Source organism: Phyllobates terribilis, unplaced genomic scaffold (genome assembly GCF_046119375.1).
Source record: "Phyllobates terribilis strain yellow unplaced genomic scaffold, ASM4611937v1 Scaffold_1__5_contigs__length_1240528914, whole genome shotgun sequence".
Taxonomy (NCBI): Eukaryota; Metazoa; Chordata; class Amphibia; order Anura; family Dendrobatidae; genus Phyllobates; species Phyllobates terribilis.
Genome location: NW_027362761.1, coordinates 976,470,331 through 976,488,789, shown reverse-complemented (window position 1 = coordinate 976,488,789; position 18,459 = coordinate 976,470,331). Strand labels below are relative to the sequence as shown.

At 41.8% G+C, this 18,459-nt stretch overlaps 1 protein-coding gene across 5 annotated transcripts in view; it reads left to right on the top strand.

Moving 5' to 3' along the window:
* LOC141156714 (cytochrome P450 3A24-like) overlaps window positions 1-18,459 on the top strand; it is a 90,842-nt gene that overhangs the window by 60,929 nt on the left and 11,454 nt on the right. For all 5 annotated transcript variants that reach the window (XM_073643042.1, XM_073643007.1, XM_073643024.1 and 2 more), the window contains 5 exons: window positions 1,034-1,133; window positions 1,225-1,338; window positions 14,434-14,522; window positions 15,028-15,176; window positions 15,748-15,875. In XM_073643042.1, the coding sequence (XP_073499143.1) occupies window positions 1,034-1,133; window positions 1,225-1,338; window positions 14,434-14,522; window positions 15,028-15,176; window positions 15,748-15,875 (580 nt within the window). The remainder of the gene's footprint in view (window positions 1-1,033; window positions 1,134-1,224; window positions 1,339-14,433; window positions 14,523-15,027; window positions 15,177-15,747; window positions 15,876-18,459) is intronic.

Below are 18,459 nucleotides of genomic sequence, written 5' to 3'. Positions count from 1 at the left end.
TTTATTTTGCGCAAAAGCGGCTTGTACCTTAGTAGCTTTGGCTTCTGCACGTGCTCTTATAAGCTGTTCGCTGAGCGTTGAAGATTTCGAAGAGTGTGACTTAGATAATTGTTTTGACTGCCTGGCGAATCTAGCAATGCGAGATGACGTCTCAGCTATTTGTACAATTCTTGCTTCTGTCTTGGCTTTAATATCACATACTATGCATTCTCTGACAGAGTTAAGTTTTTGGAAAACCTGCAACTCTTCTTCAAGTGAAATATTAAGCCTTTACAGAATTATAATGTATTAGTTTCTCTTTCTGGCATAGGTATCTGAACACAGTTGTCCTAGGGCTCCCTCTTGTGGTAGTTCGAGAGAAGCAGGCTGAGAGAGGCTTTTGATGTGACTCAGCAATTTTTACCATAAGTCTGCTATAACACAAGAAAGTTCATGTTTAATGGATTCAAAGTTCTCTCTAACTTTCCATGTAGGTTTTGTAGAATGTAGTCTTCTCACTGGACTGGGAATTAAACTCAACACATTCTTCATCTAACAGTGGATCTGGTAGAGACTGTGTAGTCTTTCCCTCAGCCATTATAATTCACAGGCAGAATGAACACTGGATGATTTCTTATATACATTGTCTATTATGGGACTACTGGAGAAAGCTGAGTACAGCGCTCGGCTATTTCTGCCTTACACTATGAATGAGTGGAAGTGCACACACTTGACCTCTTCTGCATTTAACATTATACAGGGCCCCATTTTCTGAATCAGTGGGGTCCAGTGGTTGGACTCCAGCTCTCAGTACGTTATCCCATTTTATGAATAGTCAATAACTTTCAACCCTGGTAAAATCCCTTTGTCTATAGAAATAACGGTAAGGTAAGTCTGAGCTTATTACACATTACAAAGGATCATGTACTGTAATCTCATCACTGATGTACACGGCTGAGACTGTTCAACTTGTATTTGGTAAATGTAAGCAATCATCTTGTGTCTATAGTGCTGGTCTCACAATATACCTGAACATATCTGTTTTCTGAACCAGGTTCTTTGATGGGAGACAGCCGGTGCTGGCAGTAATGGACCCCGCAATCATTAAGTCCATCCTAGTTAAGGAATGCTATACTATATTTACCAACAGAAGGGTAAGTCCTACAACCAAATCCTGGTATGATATTGTATATTTCTAGTGATTCTTGTTATGTATATTAATTTAAAAAAATTGCTTCCTTTTAGAATTTTGGCCTTAATGGCCCTTTAGAATCTGCAGTATCAAATGCTGTTGATGATCAATGGAAAAGGATACGGACAGTGTTGTCACCAACATTCACCAGCGGTAAACTTAAGCAGGTAAAATGTAGACAGATTATAAAGATGTATATACAGTGGCGACCAAAGGTTTAGCATTTTTTAGTGTGATTATTACCTCTGTCTGGTTGATGTGATGCCATTTTCTTGGTGATTTTAGTAAATTGAAAGCAAATGGTTGTCAGCTATAAGGACGAAAATTGTGCTTGACATTGTTTTATCCCTTTATGTGTTAGTTTTCAACATTTCCTGGGCCAAATGTTTTGCATATTTTGTCATGAGTAGTCGAATTTTGCCTACATTTTTTTTTGTGAGTGTGTATTTTTAGGTTAAAACATGGTAAAGACAAAGCCAAATTTATCACCAGATGTCAGGAAGCTTATTATTCTGAGAGTGAAGTCAGGCAAAAGCTAAAAAGAGGTAGCTATGGAATTCAGCTGTTCTCAAAGTCAAGTGTCGCGGATATTAAAGAAAAGAAAAAGAAGGTTATCGAACAGCTGACAAACCTAGAAGTGGACGACCACGGAAAACTTCCTCCAGAGTTGATCACATTATTAAGAAAAAGTCAGTATCTGATGTCCATAAAAGTGCTGTACAGATTTTGCATAAAATGAATGAAGAATATGGGGTCAAAGTGAGTCGCCAAACTGCGATGCGACGGCTAAGAGCAGTAGGGTTGAATGTACGAGTTCCAGTCAAGAAGCCTTTCATCTCTGCAAAGGACCAGAAGGTCCAACTTGAGATTGCCAACGAACACAGCCAATAGAAAGAGGCAGATTGGTCGAATGAATCCAAGTTCAATCTGTTTGGTAGTGATGGCAAGCACTATATATACCACCCAACTGGAAAACGTAATTCTGCAAGGTACCAAACACCTACAGTGAAACATGTTGGTGGCAATGTCATGGTTTGCAACTGCTTTTCTGATGAAATATGAATGCTACCATGTACAAGGATATACTGTAGAATGTAATGCTGCTACATGGTAAAACCAAAGTAGGCAAGGTATGAAAATTCCAGCAAGACAATGATCCTCAGCGCACATCCAATTTAATCAAAAATTGGTTAGCAAAGAAAAATGTTCACCGGTTGCAATGGCCAAGCCAATCACCTGATTTCAACCCTATAGAGCACCTTTGGGATGAGTTAGAGCGACGAGTTGGAGCTCGTACCCATAGCAATAAAGATGAATTGTTTGCAGATTTGCAAATGGAATGGAGCAAGATGTCTTGAGTACCCTAATGACTTCAATGCCCCGTCGGTGTGGTGCAGTAATTAAAGCAAGAGGTTATGATTAGTGATGAGCGAATATGTTCGAAATCCGATCGCAAATGTTAAATTCGACACGAATATGGCACATTCGGATTCGTGATCGGAAACGCAGGCATTTTTAAATTTTAAAATTGGCAGAAATCGGTAACATTTGGTGAAAAAGTGCAGAAAAATTATTGCTGTGCAACTAAAGTGTTTTTAACAGTTTGGCTAGCATACTACTTGTGTATGATGAGCGGGGGAACGTGTTTGATGATGGGATGGGCTGGGGGGAGAGCAGACAGAAGCTGAGAGCAGCACCATGCTTCTATTTTTTTTTTCTAACTTTATGTGTGCAAATCGTGGCTAGCCAATCAGAGCGCAGGAAGCATCCACACTGTCCAGACACAAGGGCTTGTGCCATTGGCTGCTGAAATCATATGTCCTTCTATATAAAGAGCGGACATGTTGTGTGAGCGCCATTTAATGCTTATAAGTGATCACAGACGCTGCTGCTGGATTGGAGATGTTAGCTAGATAGATAGGGTTTCTTCTAAGTCAGATAGTTTAGATAACTAGTGTCCTGTGTGTCAGTGAAATCGACCTTCCAGCAGATATTTTTTCCTTGTGCTATTACTGAGGTCCAGACAAAGACAGCAGGGCCCATGTCATAGAACTATGTTGTGCACTGCTTCTATTGTGCTCCATGCATGAGTATCCCTTAAAAAAATCTATTTTTTCACTTTCTAATGTGATACGGCAAGCTAGCCCTACTAGCCCTCCTTTCATTTTGTGGGGTTGAAATTCATCTGTATGCAGAGCTCCTGAGTGCAGAGTACAAAAATCTATTTTTTTTTTCATTTGCTAATGTGATACCGCAAGCTACAGTAGCCCACCTTGTCATTTTTGGGGTGTGAAATTCAGCTGTATGCACAGTAAAAATATATTTTTTTTCTGTTGCTAGCCAGAGTAAAAACTATATTTTTTTGTGTGGCAAACATGATACAGTCTGCTATAAGCCACCTAGTCCTCTTGTACCAGTCGGTGACCCCATTTCACATGTAAAGCGCCATGGAATAAATGTCGCTATAATAATAAATAATAATTATAGTACTTGTACTCTGGGTCAATCGATACACTTTCCTGGTGTCTGCCCTTAATTTGATGTGTTTTGGCAGCTTTTGGGCCCGTTTGAAGATGTATTGTATGCGTTTGGTTTTACCCCCCATTGAATCCAATGGCGTTTGGCAATGTTCGGCGAATATTCGATGAATAAATCGGCAAATATTGCAAATTTGACGATCGTAATCCTAACCGAACATTGAAACATTCGCTCATCTCTAGTTATGATACAAAATACTAAGTTATTGCATTGTAAACAATGAATTTCTCTCTGATATGATCAATAAATAGTATATGCAAAACTTTTGACAGTCAGTTTTCTTTAATTAAATGACCATACCTATATTCAAAAGCATTTTGGTTAAAATTAAGGTCTTGCATGATGAGAACTTCATGCACTTTCAATTCATCACCAGGAAAATGGCATCACAACAACCAGACAGAAGTAATCACACTAAACTTTTGGTCACCACTGTATGTATTTGCACATTTATTATGATCATAGATGAAGTAATAAGCTAAAAAATGATTTGCCTGCGGTGATTTAAGCAATTTTCCTAGCACTATAAGTTTTGTATTCCAAAAAACAACAATAGAGTAATTATGGATCGAGGAAGGGAAATGGGAAGAGAAAGCTCCTTTTTGATATATTTTCTCAAGTCCAAAAAGTTATAAAGTTCCTCATCCGTTAGATTGTAAGACAATTTTAAAGAATGAAAATTTATAATTGTATCCAAATTGGGGACTGTAATAACTGCTGAGTAGAGTTGAGCCCCGAACACGAACCCGAATTTGAAATGCCGAGCACATTCGCTCAACACTACTGCTGAGCACTTTGATATCCCAAATTTTCCCCATTTGTCGAATGGAAAATTAGGGAGTGCAGATTGAAATATAGTTAAAGGAAGTTTATCCAAAGGATAATAGCTAAGACTAAGTTTTTGCAACTTTTTCCATAAAAGTATAGTAGATTCTATTAATGGGTGATCTGGGATTGGTAAATAATGATCTAGCAAATGAGAGATGACAAAAGAGAACTCTTGTTAAAGGATTTCTCCATACTTACCCAACAAGGCCTACCTTCCTTTATAAACCAATTTCTAATTTGTAAAATTGTTGGTATCACTATAGGCTTGGATATTAGGTAACCCAATACCTTTTTTATCTTTGGACTTAAATAGTAGTGTTTTTGCAATTCCTGCCGATTTAGCTTGTCATATAATTAGATAATTGCTTATGAAGCTTTTTAATCCAAAGATCTTGGATCAGGATACGAATTGTCCTAAAAAATATTGTAACTTCGGTAAAATAATTATTATATAAAGGGCAATTCTTGCTAACCACGAGTATTTACTTTATCAAATTTGTTAATGGAATTTTGGATCAGCTTTAAAATATTAGACTGGTTCTCATCCAGAGTATTATATAGTGGTTTTGTTATTTTCATTCCTAAATAAGGAATATTTAGATGTTTCCCAATAGTAAAGAAACTTGTTCTGGATTGAGTATCTTAGGTGGGAGTCCAATTTAAAACCTAGGATTTCTGACTTTTAACATTAATTTTATAGTAAGAAACCGAGGCAAAGTATTACTGAGGAGACAGCTGTTAAGGAATTAATTGGGTCAGTAATGGTAAATAGGGCATCTACACCTTGGGGGTCCTGGCCTGCCCTGCTGCTAGCATTTTGTCAGAGCGGGTTTTTAGTGCCGCCGGGGAAATTATAACTGATAGGCGCATCCACCTATCAACTGATAATGCTGACTCTTATAAAAATGAACAAGGGCTGGATTGGGCCAGATTTCTCAACACCACCGAATGATAGCAGGGTAACATAAACTCAAATCCAGTGTCTTCTTTTTGGAAGGTCTATTCCCATGCACCTCTTCACACATGGGTATACGCTTCCTGATTTTGTCTATTTGCTGTTGTCCTCCTCCTTCTCCTCATCCTCCACCACCATATCTACCATATCACCATATCTACATCTCTTACAAGGGGCATTGGAGTGCCTCCAAATTTTTGACAGCCCTTGCATTCACTGCATAGGCAATAACAGTATGGGAGACCTACTTCCTAATAATGGGAACATTTTTTTCATGAGGCCCTCCTCTACGTCTCTTGAAAGGGGCATTGGAGTGCCTCCAAATTTTTGGCAGCCCTTGCCTTCACTGCATAGGCAATAACAGTATGGGAGAACCACTTCCTAATAATGGGAACATTTTTTTCATGAGGCCCTCCAGCAGAGTCTGTATCAGGAGTGCAGCAGGCAGAGTCTGTATCAGGAGTGCAGCAGGCATAGTCTGTATCTGGAGTGCGGTAGGCAGCGTCTGTATCAGGAGTGCAGCAGGCAGAGTCTATATCAGGAGTGCAGCAGGCAGAGTCTGTATCAGGAGTGCAGCAGGCAGAATCTGTATCAGGAGTGCAGCAAGGACTGGTACGCAACCTTACACAACTTAGATTGCAGAACAGGAAGGTTCCACTAAAGCCAACCCAATAGATGGAGACCCAATCAGGATTCCCCACATTTAAAAAAATTTGCGGCAGACGCCAGCAAAGTGGCATCAATTTCACTACTGTACAAATAGTGTAAATAAGACCCACACCTCTTCCAGTACAGCCAACCCAGGAGATGGAGACCTAACCAGGAGTGGTCACATTGCCCTAAATGAGAGCCTAACATGACCGAAGTGGCATCAATGTCATCAACTACAAGTAGTTTAACGCAGACCCAAACCTGTCCCACTACAGCCAACCCAATGGATGGAGACACAATCAGAATTCTCTACATTTCCCAAAATTAGGGCCTAAAACCTGCAGCAGCAGCAACAGCAAGAGCAGGCACAGAAGCCATATCACAGACTGCAATTTCAAGAGATCAATGCAGCACACTCAAAACAACAACATCGCTTACTCTGTACAGTCTGCAATTGGGGTGCAAAAGTCCTTGGAGATCCATGACTTGTTCATCTTGATGAAAGTTAGGTGGTCTACACTTATCCGTCAAGACACTACCAGCAGCGCTGAAGACACGTTCAGAGAGAACTCTGGCTGCTGGGCATGATAAAACCTCCAAGGCGTTAGAGGCAAGCTCAGACCATTCATCCATTTTTGAAGACCAAAATGTAAAAGGGTCCAAACCCTCCCTGATGGTAATTATATTGAACTCTAGATACTCCTGCACCATCCTCTCCAGTCATTCACCACGTGTCAGACTTGTACTCTGTTGTATGAGCTGGTCTAAAAAATGTGTGAAAGGACTCAAAGAAATTGCTTCTGCCACTTACTCTGCTGATGCTGCTAATGTTTTGGCGTTGATGAACTGACGTGCTGGAGGTTGAAAGATTACAGCTGCGATGCACACTGTGTGCCTCCGTGTTATCTTGGGGAAAACCTCTATTAAGGTTGCTTAAAAGTTTATTTCGATACTCCAACATAAGCGGATCCGTTTCCAGGGCGGGAAGTATCTGGCAAAATTGACTCTTATAACGTGGATCTAATGGAGTGACAACCCAGTAGTCAGCATTATTTCGAATCCTAAGTATACGGGGATCATGTTGCAGATAGAGCATCAAGAAGGCACTCATATGTCGGGCTCTTCCAGGAGGTCCAAAGCCAGGCTGTACTGTGGGCTGCTTAACACTGATGCTTGTTTCCTCCGTCCCCTCCTGTCAACCACGTTCAAACGAGAGGGGATGATTATCCTCTTCATTCTCTGACAGCTGCTCGCCCATTACCTCTTCCTCCTCCATTAGTTCCTTGGCTCTTGCGCCTTCACTAACAGTTTGCCTAGTATCACCAAACCCTCCTCGATTGCTGTAATCCACCGTCACTTGGCATCCGCCTGTGTGACGACAGTCTGGATATTTGAGACATTGGTATCCCTTCCGCATCCTCCTCTTCTTCTGGGGCCACCACCTCCTCCTTATTCACAGTTTGATCCAGCATGTATATGACCGGAATAGTGATGCTGATGATGGCATCGTCAGCGTTAACCTCAAACGTGATATGCCCCAAGTCCGTAGTGCGTTGCCCCAAGCTATACGTCATGACATACTGCGTCAGAGCTCGTTGCTACTGGCACAGTCGCTGCAACATGTGCAGAGTGGAATTCCACCGCGTCAGCACATCGCAGATCAGCCTGTTAACTGGCACGGACAAAGACCTCTGTATCGATGCAAGTTGGTGACATGAGGGGTGCGAAAGGTGGAAGTGAGCGCACAGCTTCCGTACTTTGTGAAGCAGCTCATCCAGGCCAGGATAGTGCCGGAGAAATCGCTATACCACCAAGTTGAGGACGTGAGCCATGCAAGACACATGTGCGAGCTTGCCTCGGCATAGGGCCGCTAACAGGTTCGCACCGTTATCACACATGGCCTTCCCTGGCTCTAGGTTCAGCGGAGACAGCCATTGCTCAAACTGAGCCTGGAGAGCTGCCCACAACTCTTCAGCTGTATGACTGCGATCTCCAAAGCATATTAATTTAAAGACTGCCTGATTACGGTGAGCCCTGACTGTGCAGTACGGAGGTGGTGTGTATTCACTCTGCACCCTTGGAACACATGTCTCGTTAAGGCAGAGGTTGAGTGCACAGGTGGAGGCCCTAGAGGAGGCGGAGGACGCAGAAGAAGTGGAGGAAGTGGGAAATACAGAGGTTTCTTCTGCAAGCCTTGGGGATTCCAAGATTTGTGGGGCAGCCCCTTCCCCGCCTGCCCCCACAGCCACCAGAGTCACCCAGTGCCCAGTAAGCGAGATTTAACGCCCTTGGCCATGCTTACTCCTCCATGTGTCTGTGGTGAAATGCACCCTGGCACATATAGATTTAGACAAGGAACGGGTGATGTTGTCTGCGACATGCTGGTGTAGCCCAGGCACAGCTTTCTTAGAGAAGTAATGGCGACTGGGCAACTGGTACTGGGGGACTGCGATGGCCATCAGTTTTCTGAAACCGTCTGTATCTACCAGGCGGAAAGGCAGCATTTCCATGGCCAACAGATTGGAGATGGTGGAGTTCAACCTCTTAGCTTTGTCATGCGTGGGATGAAACAATCTTTTAGGTGACTACAACTGCGTGACCAAGGGTTGACTAAGGTTCTGAGAGAGGGTGGAGTATGGTGAACAGGAAAAACTGGTGGAGCAGTGCAGGTGTTACAGTGGATTGAGAAACATGCGGTGTGCTCGGTGAAACAAACACAGCAGGCGTGTAAGCTTCTGTTACAGGTGACGGGCTGTCACTCAGCCTGACTAGAGCGGCTAAAGAACCACAGTTTCTGCAATGGGAGACCTGCGTGACAATACTTGGCATGGTAAAAGAGGAGGAAGAAGCAGCGGATGCGTTTGATGGGGCAGCTGATGGTTGTTGAGGTGCGCTGGTCCGCATTTCAGCTCAGTAAGATTCCCAGTGTAAAGAATGTTGTTTGAGCATGTGAACGTTCATGCATGTAGTAGTCAAATTATTGCAGTTTTTCCCTCTACTGAGTTTTTATCGCAAAATTTGCAGATAACGTGAGTTGGCTCATCCTTTGCAGTGACAAAAAAGGCCCATGCTAGGCAACCCTTGCTGCCCCTGCGAGCTGCAGACCCTTGACCGCTGCTGGCCACAGCTATGGTTGTGGCTAAGGATGCAGTGCTCCTCGTGCTTGTATCACTCCGTGCCTGCGCCTTAGGGCGAAATGTAACCTTCTCATCTTCCTACTCCACCTCCTCAGATGAGCTACTCGGCTGCGTGACTCTGGGTTCACACCAAGCAGGATCTTCAACCTCGTCATCATCCAATGAGTTATCCCATTCCTCGCCCTCAGAGTGACCCCTCTCCTCTTGTTGCCCTGACAGCACAGTACAGTCCGCATGAGCCTCAGGTATCTTGAGTCTCATCGGGATCACCTCCCCTGCGGTTAACGTCTGGTGATGAGGGTCAGGAACTTACTCGGACCCTACTTCGTCCTGCCCCGAATCCAAGGTAAAAAAATTTGGGGCATCAGTGCAGATGCTTTCCTCCCCTTGACTCTGTGACTGTTTGGAGTATACTTCTGATGCCCATGGTGTAGAATGGGTGAAGAGTTCTACAGACTTGCCCATCTGTGGTTCGCTACAGTCAGTTGGGCAGTTGGCCAGTTGTGACGCGGGGGGGAAGCATGGGTAATTGGGGTGCCACCTCTGTGGACTGTACTGCATGTGATGTTGAGGTGGAGGAAGAAGACGAGAGGGCACTGGAAGCAGAGCTTGCCGTCCAATGGAGCACCTGCTCTTTCTGGGTCTCATCAACAAGGCGTATCGCTGTGCGACTGCCAAAGGAAGGGAGTGCAGTAGGCCGTCCACTAACATAAGTTGTCAGTTGTCTTTGGATAGGACCTGTTTGTGTTGGTTCACTAGTGCTTTCACTAACATTACCACATACCCCACGTACACCTTGAACACCAAGCCTATTCCCCCTTCCACCATGCCCTCTCTTTTTCCCACTCATGTTGGTCAGATACAGTGGTAGGAGCATGCAATTAACTAAAGAATTTTTTTTTTCCTGTGCAATAGTTCTGCACCCACCTGAATTTCAGCAACACTAAATGACAAGGTAAGATATGGCCTGCCGTATAACGTTACTAACAGACAAAAGAAATTTGTTAGTGTGCATGAGGCCGATAAAACCTACGAGATATTCTCCAAACAATTTCAAACTGAGATGTCCCCTGCTGTATTACTTTAGGAACAGAAGAATTTTTTTTTTTAATGTGGATGAGGCCAGTATGACATAGAATATATGCTCCAAAATATTTCAAACTCAGATCTAGCTAGCTGTATCACTTTACTCAGAGCAAAAAATATTTTTGGGTTATTCTGCATAAGCTCTGCGTCCAGCTGACTTTGATCGCCACTGACGTAGTAGCTGGCTTATAGCACTGTATGACTTTTGGCACAGGAAAAAATATTTTTTGGACTGGGCCTAGTAAGAGAAGTTTTTTTTTCTTACTGTGAAACCAGGACAAGTTCAACGCCACTAAAATAGGATCTGCCTTTTAGCAGACTGGATCAACTTTGCCACAATAAAAAAACCTTTGGTGGACTCTGCCTGCCAACCAAAAATATATATAGGTTTGACTGTGCGTACAAGCTGAATTTGACCGCCACTGATGTAGTAGCTGGCTTATAGCACTGTATGACTTATAGTACTGTGGACTGGGCTTATTTTTTTACTCTGAAACCACCTGAAGTTCAACGCCACTAAAATAGTATCTGACACTAAAAAAAACTTTAGTGCACACAGCTTTCAATATCACAATAGCAACAGAAAAAAAAACAGATTTGTGCTCTGCAATAAGTAGCTCTGCAGACTGTGCAGAGCACAATTTCAACCCCACTAAATGAAAAAGGTGCACTGCACTTGCTTGATCACATTAGCAAGCGCAAAAAAAGATTCAAGGTATACTGAAACATGGAGCTCTATACCAGCGGTGCACAGCACTATTGTATGGCATGGGCCTTCTGTTTCTGTCAGAATCTCAGTACTTGCACAAGAACACCAAAAATGTGCTGCACCAGCGGTTGCAGAGGTACACAGGCCAGGAATTATCTAAACTATCTGACTACCACACAAGTGCCCATCTATCTAGTTAATATCTCTCATTACACAGGAGAACACTGAGCTGCGTCTGTCTCCAGCAATGACATGGATATAATGGTGCTGAGGGAACATGGCCGCTTTTTATATTGAGACGACATGTGATTTCTGCAGCCAATTGTAGAAGCCCTTATGTCTGGATAGTGTAGATGCTTCCTGCGCTATGATTGACTGGCCGCGTTTTCCTCAGTTAAAGTTACCGCCCACAAGAAAAAAAAACAGTGCGCCGCTGATCTGACCTGTTCTAAGCTCTCCACAGCCCCCACACTCACCTGGCACATGTCAGCACTCATCATACACTTGCACTATGCTAACAAAACTGTTCAAAACGCCACGCAAATTCGACAAACTTTTCAAATTTGCTCGCCTTTGCGATCACGAATCCGAACATGCCATATTCGTGCCGAATTTGAAACTTTCGAACATTTGCCGAACAAATTCACTCAACACTACTCACTGCATTCGCAATAACTGCATAGCAGAACCGCTCCTTTGTAATGAGAACATGTCATTACTGAGGCCCACCTCTATGTGTTTTCAAATTGGTATTGGGGTTTTTCCCAAATTTAGGCAGCCGTTGTACTCACTGCATACGCAATAACTGTATAGCAGAACTGCTCCTTTCTAATGGGAACGCCGTTACTGAGGTCAAGCTCTATGTGTCTTCAAATTGGTATTGGGGTTTTTCCCAAATTTATGTAGCCATTGTACTCACTGCATACTCAATAACTGTATAGCAGAACCACTAATTTCTAATGGTAACATGTCGTTTCTGAGGCCCTCCTCTATGTGTCTTTAAATTTATATTGGGGTTTTTCCCAAATTTAAGCAGCCGTTGTACTCACTGTATACGCAATAACTGTATAGCAGAACCACTCTTTTCTAATGGGAACATGTCATTACGGAGGCCCTCCTCTATATGTCTTTAAATTGGTATTGAAGTTTTTCCCAAATTTAGGCAGCTCTTGCAGTCACTGCATGGGCATTACCACTATAGGAGACCCACTCCTTTATAATGGGAACTTTTTTTTTATTGAGGCCCTCCTGTATGTCTCTTCAAAGGGGTATTGGGGTGCATCCAAATTTTTGGCAGCCCTTGCAGTCACTCAATATGCAATAACAGTATAACAGACCCACTCTTTAATAATGGGAACAACAAAGCTTAGCCGGCTGATGGCTCTCTAACAATAGTAAGGGCTGCCTGAAGGCCCTATAAAAATAGGCTTTGTGACTTTCAGAGTCCCTCCTTCATAAATGAAACAGGATGTGTCTGATCATGTCTCGCACACCACATGGGAAGATAAGGTAGTAAAATGTTAAAATGACATTTACCTGTAAATGTATTTTTCACTGTTGAAAGCAATGCAAAAGTGCAAAAAACACATCAAAAATGCTACGTGTGAACATAGCCCAAGGTGTGGAGGAGCATTTTTGATTTTGGTTGTGTATTTTACTTAATATACATGTCATTACCATGGAATGGATGTTCCTTACCATTTTTCCCAGGAAAATCCAGTATGGTTTAATTTTTGTATATTTTAATGTGAGTCCGTAAAAGTGGCGTAATACTCTGACAAAATTATTCACAGCAGTGACCTGTTCTCCATGCTGTTCCTATGTCATTTGAGCACTGTTCCCATCGATTTCGGCAATTTCTAGGCCCCCTGCAGACCACCGGGGGGACAGCTGGAAAAATGCTTGAGTTTCCCATAGACTTACATTGGGCTCGTTACTCAGGTCGAACATCCCAACTTGCTCGACTCGAACAACGAGTACCCGAGCATTTTAGTGCTTGGTCATCATTAGTAATCTCGTGTGATCTTTTTCAAGGACATTTGCTTAATAGAAACAGATTCCACTGTGTCATCACATCAGTTACGTTAAGCTTCTAATTGATTTCTTGCAATGAATTTTGAATACAGTAAAATCTTTTATTCATGTTAATGTCCAGCTGTTGGATTGTGGACTTAAATAGTTCAGAAATCTCTCAGATTGAGTTGACTCCTGGTTGCCAATCAAGAGAGCATGTGTTTCTTCAGAAATTTTGGAATCATATGTACTAGTAGGATGAAAAGCAGGAGGACTCATTGTGTCCAAAATTGGGCGCTGTTTGTATGGAGAGACATTTAGAGAGATATCCTCAGAGTCCTTCTCAGTCTCTGATGCTGAATTTCCATTAGATTTTTATTTTCTTTATTATTGCTAGCCGATTTTTTTCATTCCTGGAGAGGGATTCCTCTGAGGAAAATGACCTATTGTGATCAATGGCTTTAGTGGGATATTTAGAGCCTCTTTTAGTATTGTTCCTTTGCTCTGTGTTAGTGTCTCTGACAGTGGGGTCTTTCTGAGCCTAAGCTCAAGAATCACCTGGTTGAGCCGTAGTTTGAATTGTGAGCTCTTGCGACGCGCTGCTATTTTTCCCCTGAAGGGATTTCCCAGAGTGCAGGGACTTCAGCGAGCTTCTATAAGAGTCCTTTTTGATACTAACACCACAGTAACCTGCGCGGTTATTTGCGTGGCGCTCCGTGTCACTACTGCTGCTGGGAAGTGATGTGCTTCACTGCGGGAAAGAAGTTACACTCACCGCAGCAGTGTCTTCGGATCCTCCAGTCTGCGCAGTGACTTCTTTGGCAGGATGAGTAATTTTTCTTCTGACCACCATAGATAGTTCCATGGGGTTTTGAGGGGGAGTTTCCAGGGTCCCTTGATGGTCTGAGCAGTGTGATGAGGGAAGCACTGAAGCAGGAGGGGAAATTTAACTCACATACTCACTGGCTTTCAGCTGTGGATCCAGAAATTCCTCACAGAAATCTTCTTTCTTCGATATTTCAGCTATTATACGGTCTACATAGTCCAGGGAGGTCTCCAAATGATCCAGGAATATGCAGAGAGGTTGTAGTTGAGTGTGCTAGGTTCCCTGTCTTCAATTTAGTTCTTAAATGTAAATTTCAGGACCTCAGGCTTCAGAGCCTCAGAAACATGCGACCATTCCTGTGCACCTTCAGGCCGCGTCAACCAATATTGATATATGAGCCATATTGTCTGCACCATCTCTACATTTATACTTTATTAAGCGCCTCAGTTGTAGACTACTGGAAATTTTTTCAGGAAAATGATACATCATGAAACAAACCATTTGTTGTCATCCTTACAGATGTTCCCGATAATAAAACAGTATGGAGACCTTTTAGTTAAGAATATTCAGAAGAAAGTTGATAACAAAGAATTTCTAGACATAAAGGAGTAAGTACACAGATTTATTACAGTTTCCATGCACTACCGCACAGTTGTTACCAGATTCCTATTGGATCATTCAGAGATCCTCACTGAACTTCTGGAGTGAGTTTGCTGCACTGAAAGTAAAGGGGTCGAATAATATTGCACGCCCCACTTTTCAGTTTTACATTTTTTTAAAAAAGTTTAAAATATCCAATACATTTCGTTCCACTTCACGATTGTGTCCCACTTGTTGTTGATTCTTCCCCAAAAAAATTAGAATTTTATATCTTTATGTTTGAAGCCAGAAATGTGGCAAAAGGTAGAAAAGTTGAAGGGGGCCAAATACTTTCACAAGGCACTGTATTATACATGCACAGGACAAGCATTATCTTTTTAGCTAGTACATAGGAAGTGATTTGCAGTGTAAACTTTTGGATCCTTCTCTTGTAGATGGAGAGTATGAAGGTGATACATGAGGGTATTAGGTTTATTAAGTTCAGCCGGGTATTTCACCATTTTGTCTTTTCAGCATCTTTGGAAGCTACAGCATGGACATTATCCTGAGCACATCATTCAGTGTGAATGTGGATTCATTGAACAATCCCAATGATCCATTTGTGACCAATGGAAAAAAACTTTTCACCTTCTCCGTTTTCAACCCTCTGTTCTTAACAACACGTAAGTTAATGCACTATTCAATCACATCTATTAAAGATAGATAGGCAACTTTATACCTGGTGTAAATGTTGCTGATCTTCTAAAGTCTGGAATGGGTCATTATTTGTTTCAATGCCTATCTGCTCCTGAGATATGGCCCCCTCATCTTTCTACATAATGCTAGCCTCGAGGACCACACCCAGATGGCTAAAAAGAAGACTCCTGTAGAGATGAGTTGGGAACCATGCTCAATTTGCTAAAATGACTAGATTAATATATAGAGAAGACAAGGCCATATCTCAGGAATACAGGGGCACATGAACAAAAGAAAATCAATTCCAGATTCAGCAGAACAGCAGAATTTATACCGAAAAAAAATCACATATTTATAGCAAATGACAGGTTCTCTTTAAGATCTTATGTATGATTTGGTCATATGTTGTGCAAAAACTTTATGATGATGTCTTAATGTCATACTTTGAAATCAGATTTAGTTACATTTGGCATATGATATGCGCCACTTGATTGATTGATTTACACCTCACACCAAGTATAGCCATCACTTCTTCAGTCTCCATAATTTTTCTTACAGTTCTGTGTCCATTCCTGATTCCTCTTTTGGAAAAACTGAATTTCTGCTTCCTTCCAATGAGCGTCCTCAACTTTTTTCAAGATGCTATTAGAAGCATTAAGAAAAACAGACAGAAAGGAATTCATAAGGTAAGTGAATGTGTAATTCCCTTTTCTTTAAAGTTTCTTTTATTATTTTTTATTATAAAGAATAAACAAAGGAAATTACAGGTATATGATTCGGGTGTCACCTCATCAACATCAACATATAAACAATACGCATTAAAAAGGACACTCGTTCATATCCTTAAGAGTAATCAACAATAGTAAACAGGGTAAGTATAATCCTTATCATCCTAGAAGTCTAATTATTGCAAATATCAGGATAAGTAATTGAGTTACAAGGGGGGGGAGGAAACAGTGTAGGAAAAGGTTTGTGGGGGGGCGTGGTACATGTATTTTATGTCTAAAGCAATTGATAGTCAAGTGTGTGCCTTACTCCAGGGAGACCAGATATCCGTAAAGTAAGTATGTTTTTTCAAGTCCCAACTCGCAAGTTCTTCTAGTCTACAGTACAGACCTAAAGTTTGGACACACCTTCTCATTTAAAGATTTTTCTGTATTTTCATGACTATGAAAATTGTACTTTCACACTGAAGGCATCAAAACTATGAATTAACACATGTGGAATTAGATACTTAACAAAAAAGTGTGAAACAACTGAAAATATGTCTTATATTCTAGGTTCTTCAAAGTAGCCACCTTTTGCTTTGATGACTGCTTTGCACACTCTTGGCATTCTCTTGATGAGCTTCAAGAGGTAGTCACTGGAAATGGTCTTCCAACAATCTTGAAGGAGTTCCCAGAGATGCTTAGCACTTGTTGGCCCTTTTGCCTTCACTCTGCGGTCCAGCTCACCCCAAACCATCTCGATTGGGTTCAGGTCTGGTGACTGTGGAGGCCAGGTCATCTGGTGTAGCACCCCATCACTCTCCTTCTTGGTCAAATAGCCCTTACACAGCCTGGAGGTGTGTCTGGGGTCATTGTCCTGTTGAAAAATAAATGATGGTCCAACTAAAAGCAAACCGGATGGAATAGCATGCCGCTGCAAGATGCTGTGGTAGCCATGTGGTTCAGTATGCCTTCAATTTTGAATTAATCCCCAACAGTGTCACTAGCAAAGTACCCCCACACCATCACATTTCCTCCTTCATGCTTCACGGTGGGAACCCGGCATGAAGAGTCCATCCGTTCACCTTTTCTACGTCGCACAAAGACACGGTGGTTGGAACCAAAGATCTCAAATTTGGACTCATCAGACCAAAGCACAGATTTCCACTGGTCTAATGTCCATTCCTTGTTTTCTTTAGCCGAAACAAGTCTCTTCTGCTTGTTGCCTGTCCTTAGCAGTGGTTTCCTAGCAGCTATTTTACCATGAAGGCCTGCTGCACAAAGTCTCCTCTTAACAGTTGTTGAAAAGATGTGTCTGCTGCTAGAACTCTTGTGTGGCATTGACCTGGTCTCTAATCTGAGCTGCTGTTAACCTGCGATTTCTGAGGCTGGTGACTCGGATAAACTTATCCTCATGAGCAGAGGTGACTCTTGGTCTTCCTTTCCTGGGGCTGTCCTCATGTGAGCCAGTTTCTTTGTAGCGCTTGATGATTTTTGCAACTGCACTTGGGGACACTTTCAAAGTTTTCCCAATTTTTCGCACTGACTGACCTTAATTTCTTAAAGTAATGATGGCCACTCGTTTTTCTTTACTTAGCTGCTTTTTTCTTGCCATAATACAAATTCTAACAGTCTATTCAGTGGGACTATCAGCTGTGTATCCAACTGACTTCTGCACAACACAACTGATGGTCCCAACCCCATTTATAAGGCAAGAGATCCCACTTATTAATCCTGACAGGGCACACCTGTGAAGTGAAAACCATTTCCGGTGAATACCTCTTGAAGCTCATCAAGAAAATGCCAAGAGTGTGCAAAGCAGTCATCAAAGCAAAAGGTGGCTACTTTGAAGAACCAAGAATATAAAACATATTTTCAGTTGTTTCACACTTTTTTGTTAAGTATATAATTCCACATGTGTTAATTCATAGTTTTGATGCCTTCAGTGTGAATGTACAATTTTCATAGTCATGAAAATACAGAAAAATCTTTAAATGAGAAGGTGTGTCCAAACTTTTGGTCTGTACTGTATATATTGCTGACATCTTTGAAGTCCTTCTGAGGCCGCCACTGAAAATTCTTGAGTTGCTTCTACTGATTCAACTCTTGTTCCCAGCTGTTTAATTTCCTGTCTAACATCTTTAATTTCTTTCATAAGAGGGTCTAATGCACTAGCAAGAGTTTCTTGAATGAAGGATTGGGAGATCGGCATTGAATCTAATGTACAATCATTGTCATTGTCATCTAGATCCTTTTTGGGGAGAGATGCATTTTTATTAGAAGATGCAGAAAAAGGAGTACTTGTTTTCTTGACGAATTTCCCCATCTCTCCCTTTGTGCTTTTTAAGTTTGTATTCATTTCTTTAGTTGGACCACCCCCAATTTTAACCATTTTGAAGGGATATTTGTTCGTTGTTGTATCACATTATATAGAGTTCCGTGTTACTGCCAGAAATGATTACATGGCGATGTAGAATGTAATTATATTAGTTTGTAATGGAAAGGTAGCAGAGCCAAGAATGATGAAATTATAGCATGTGTTGTATCTTTTGGCCACACGGTG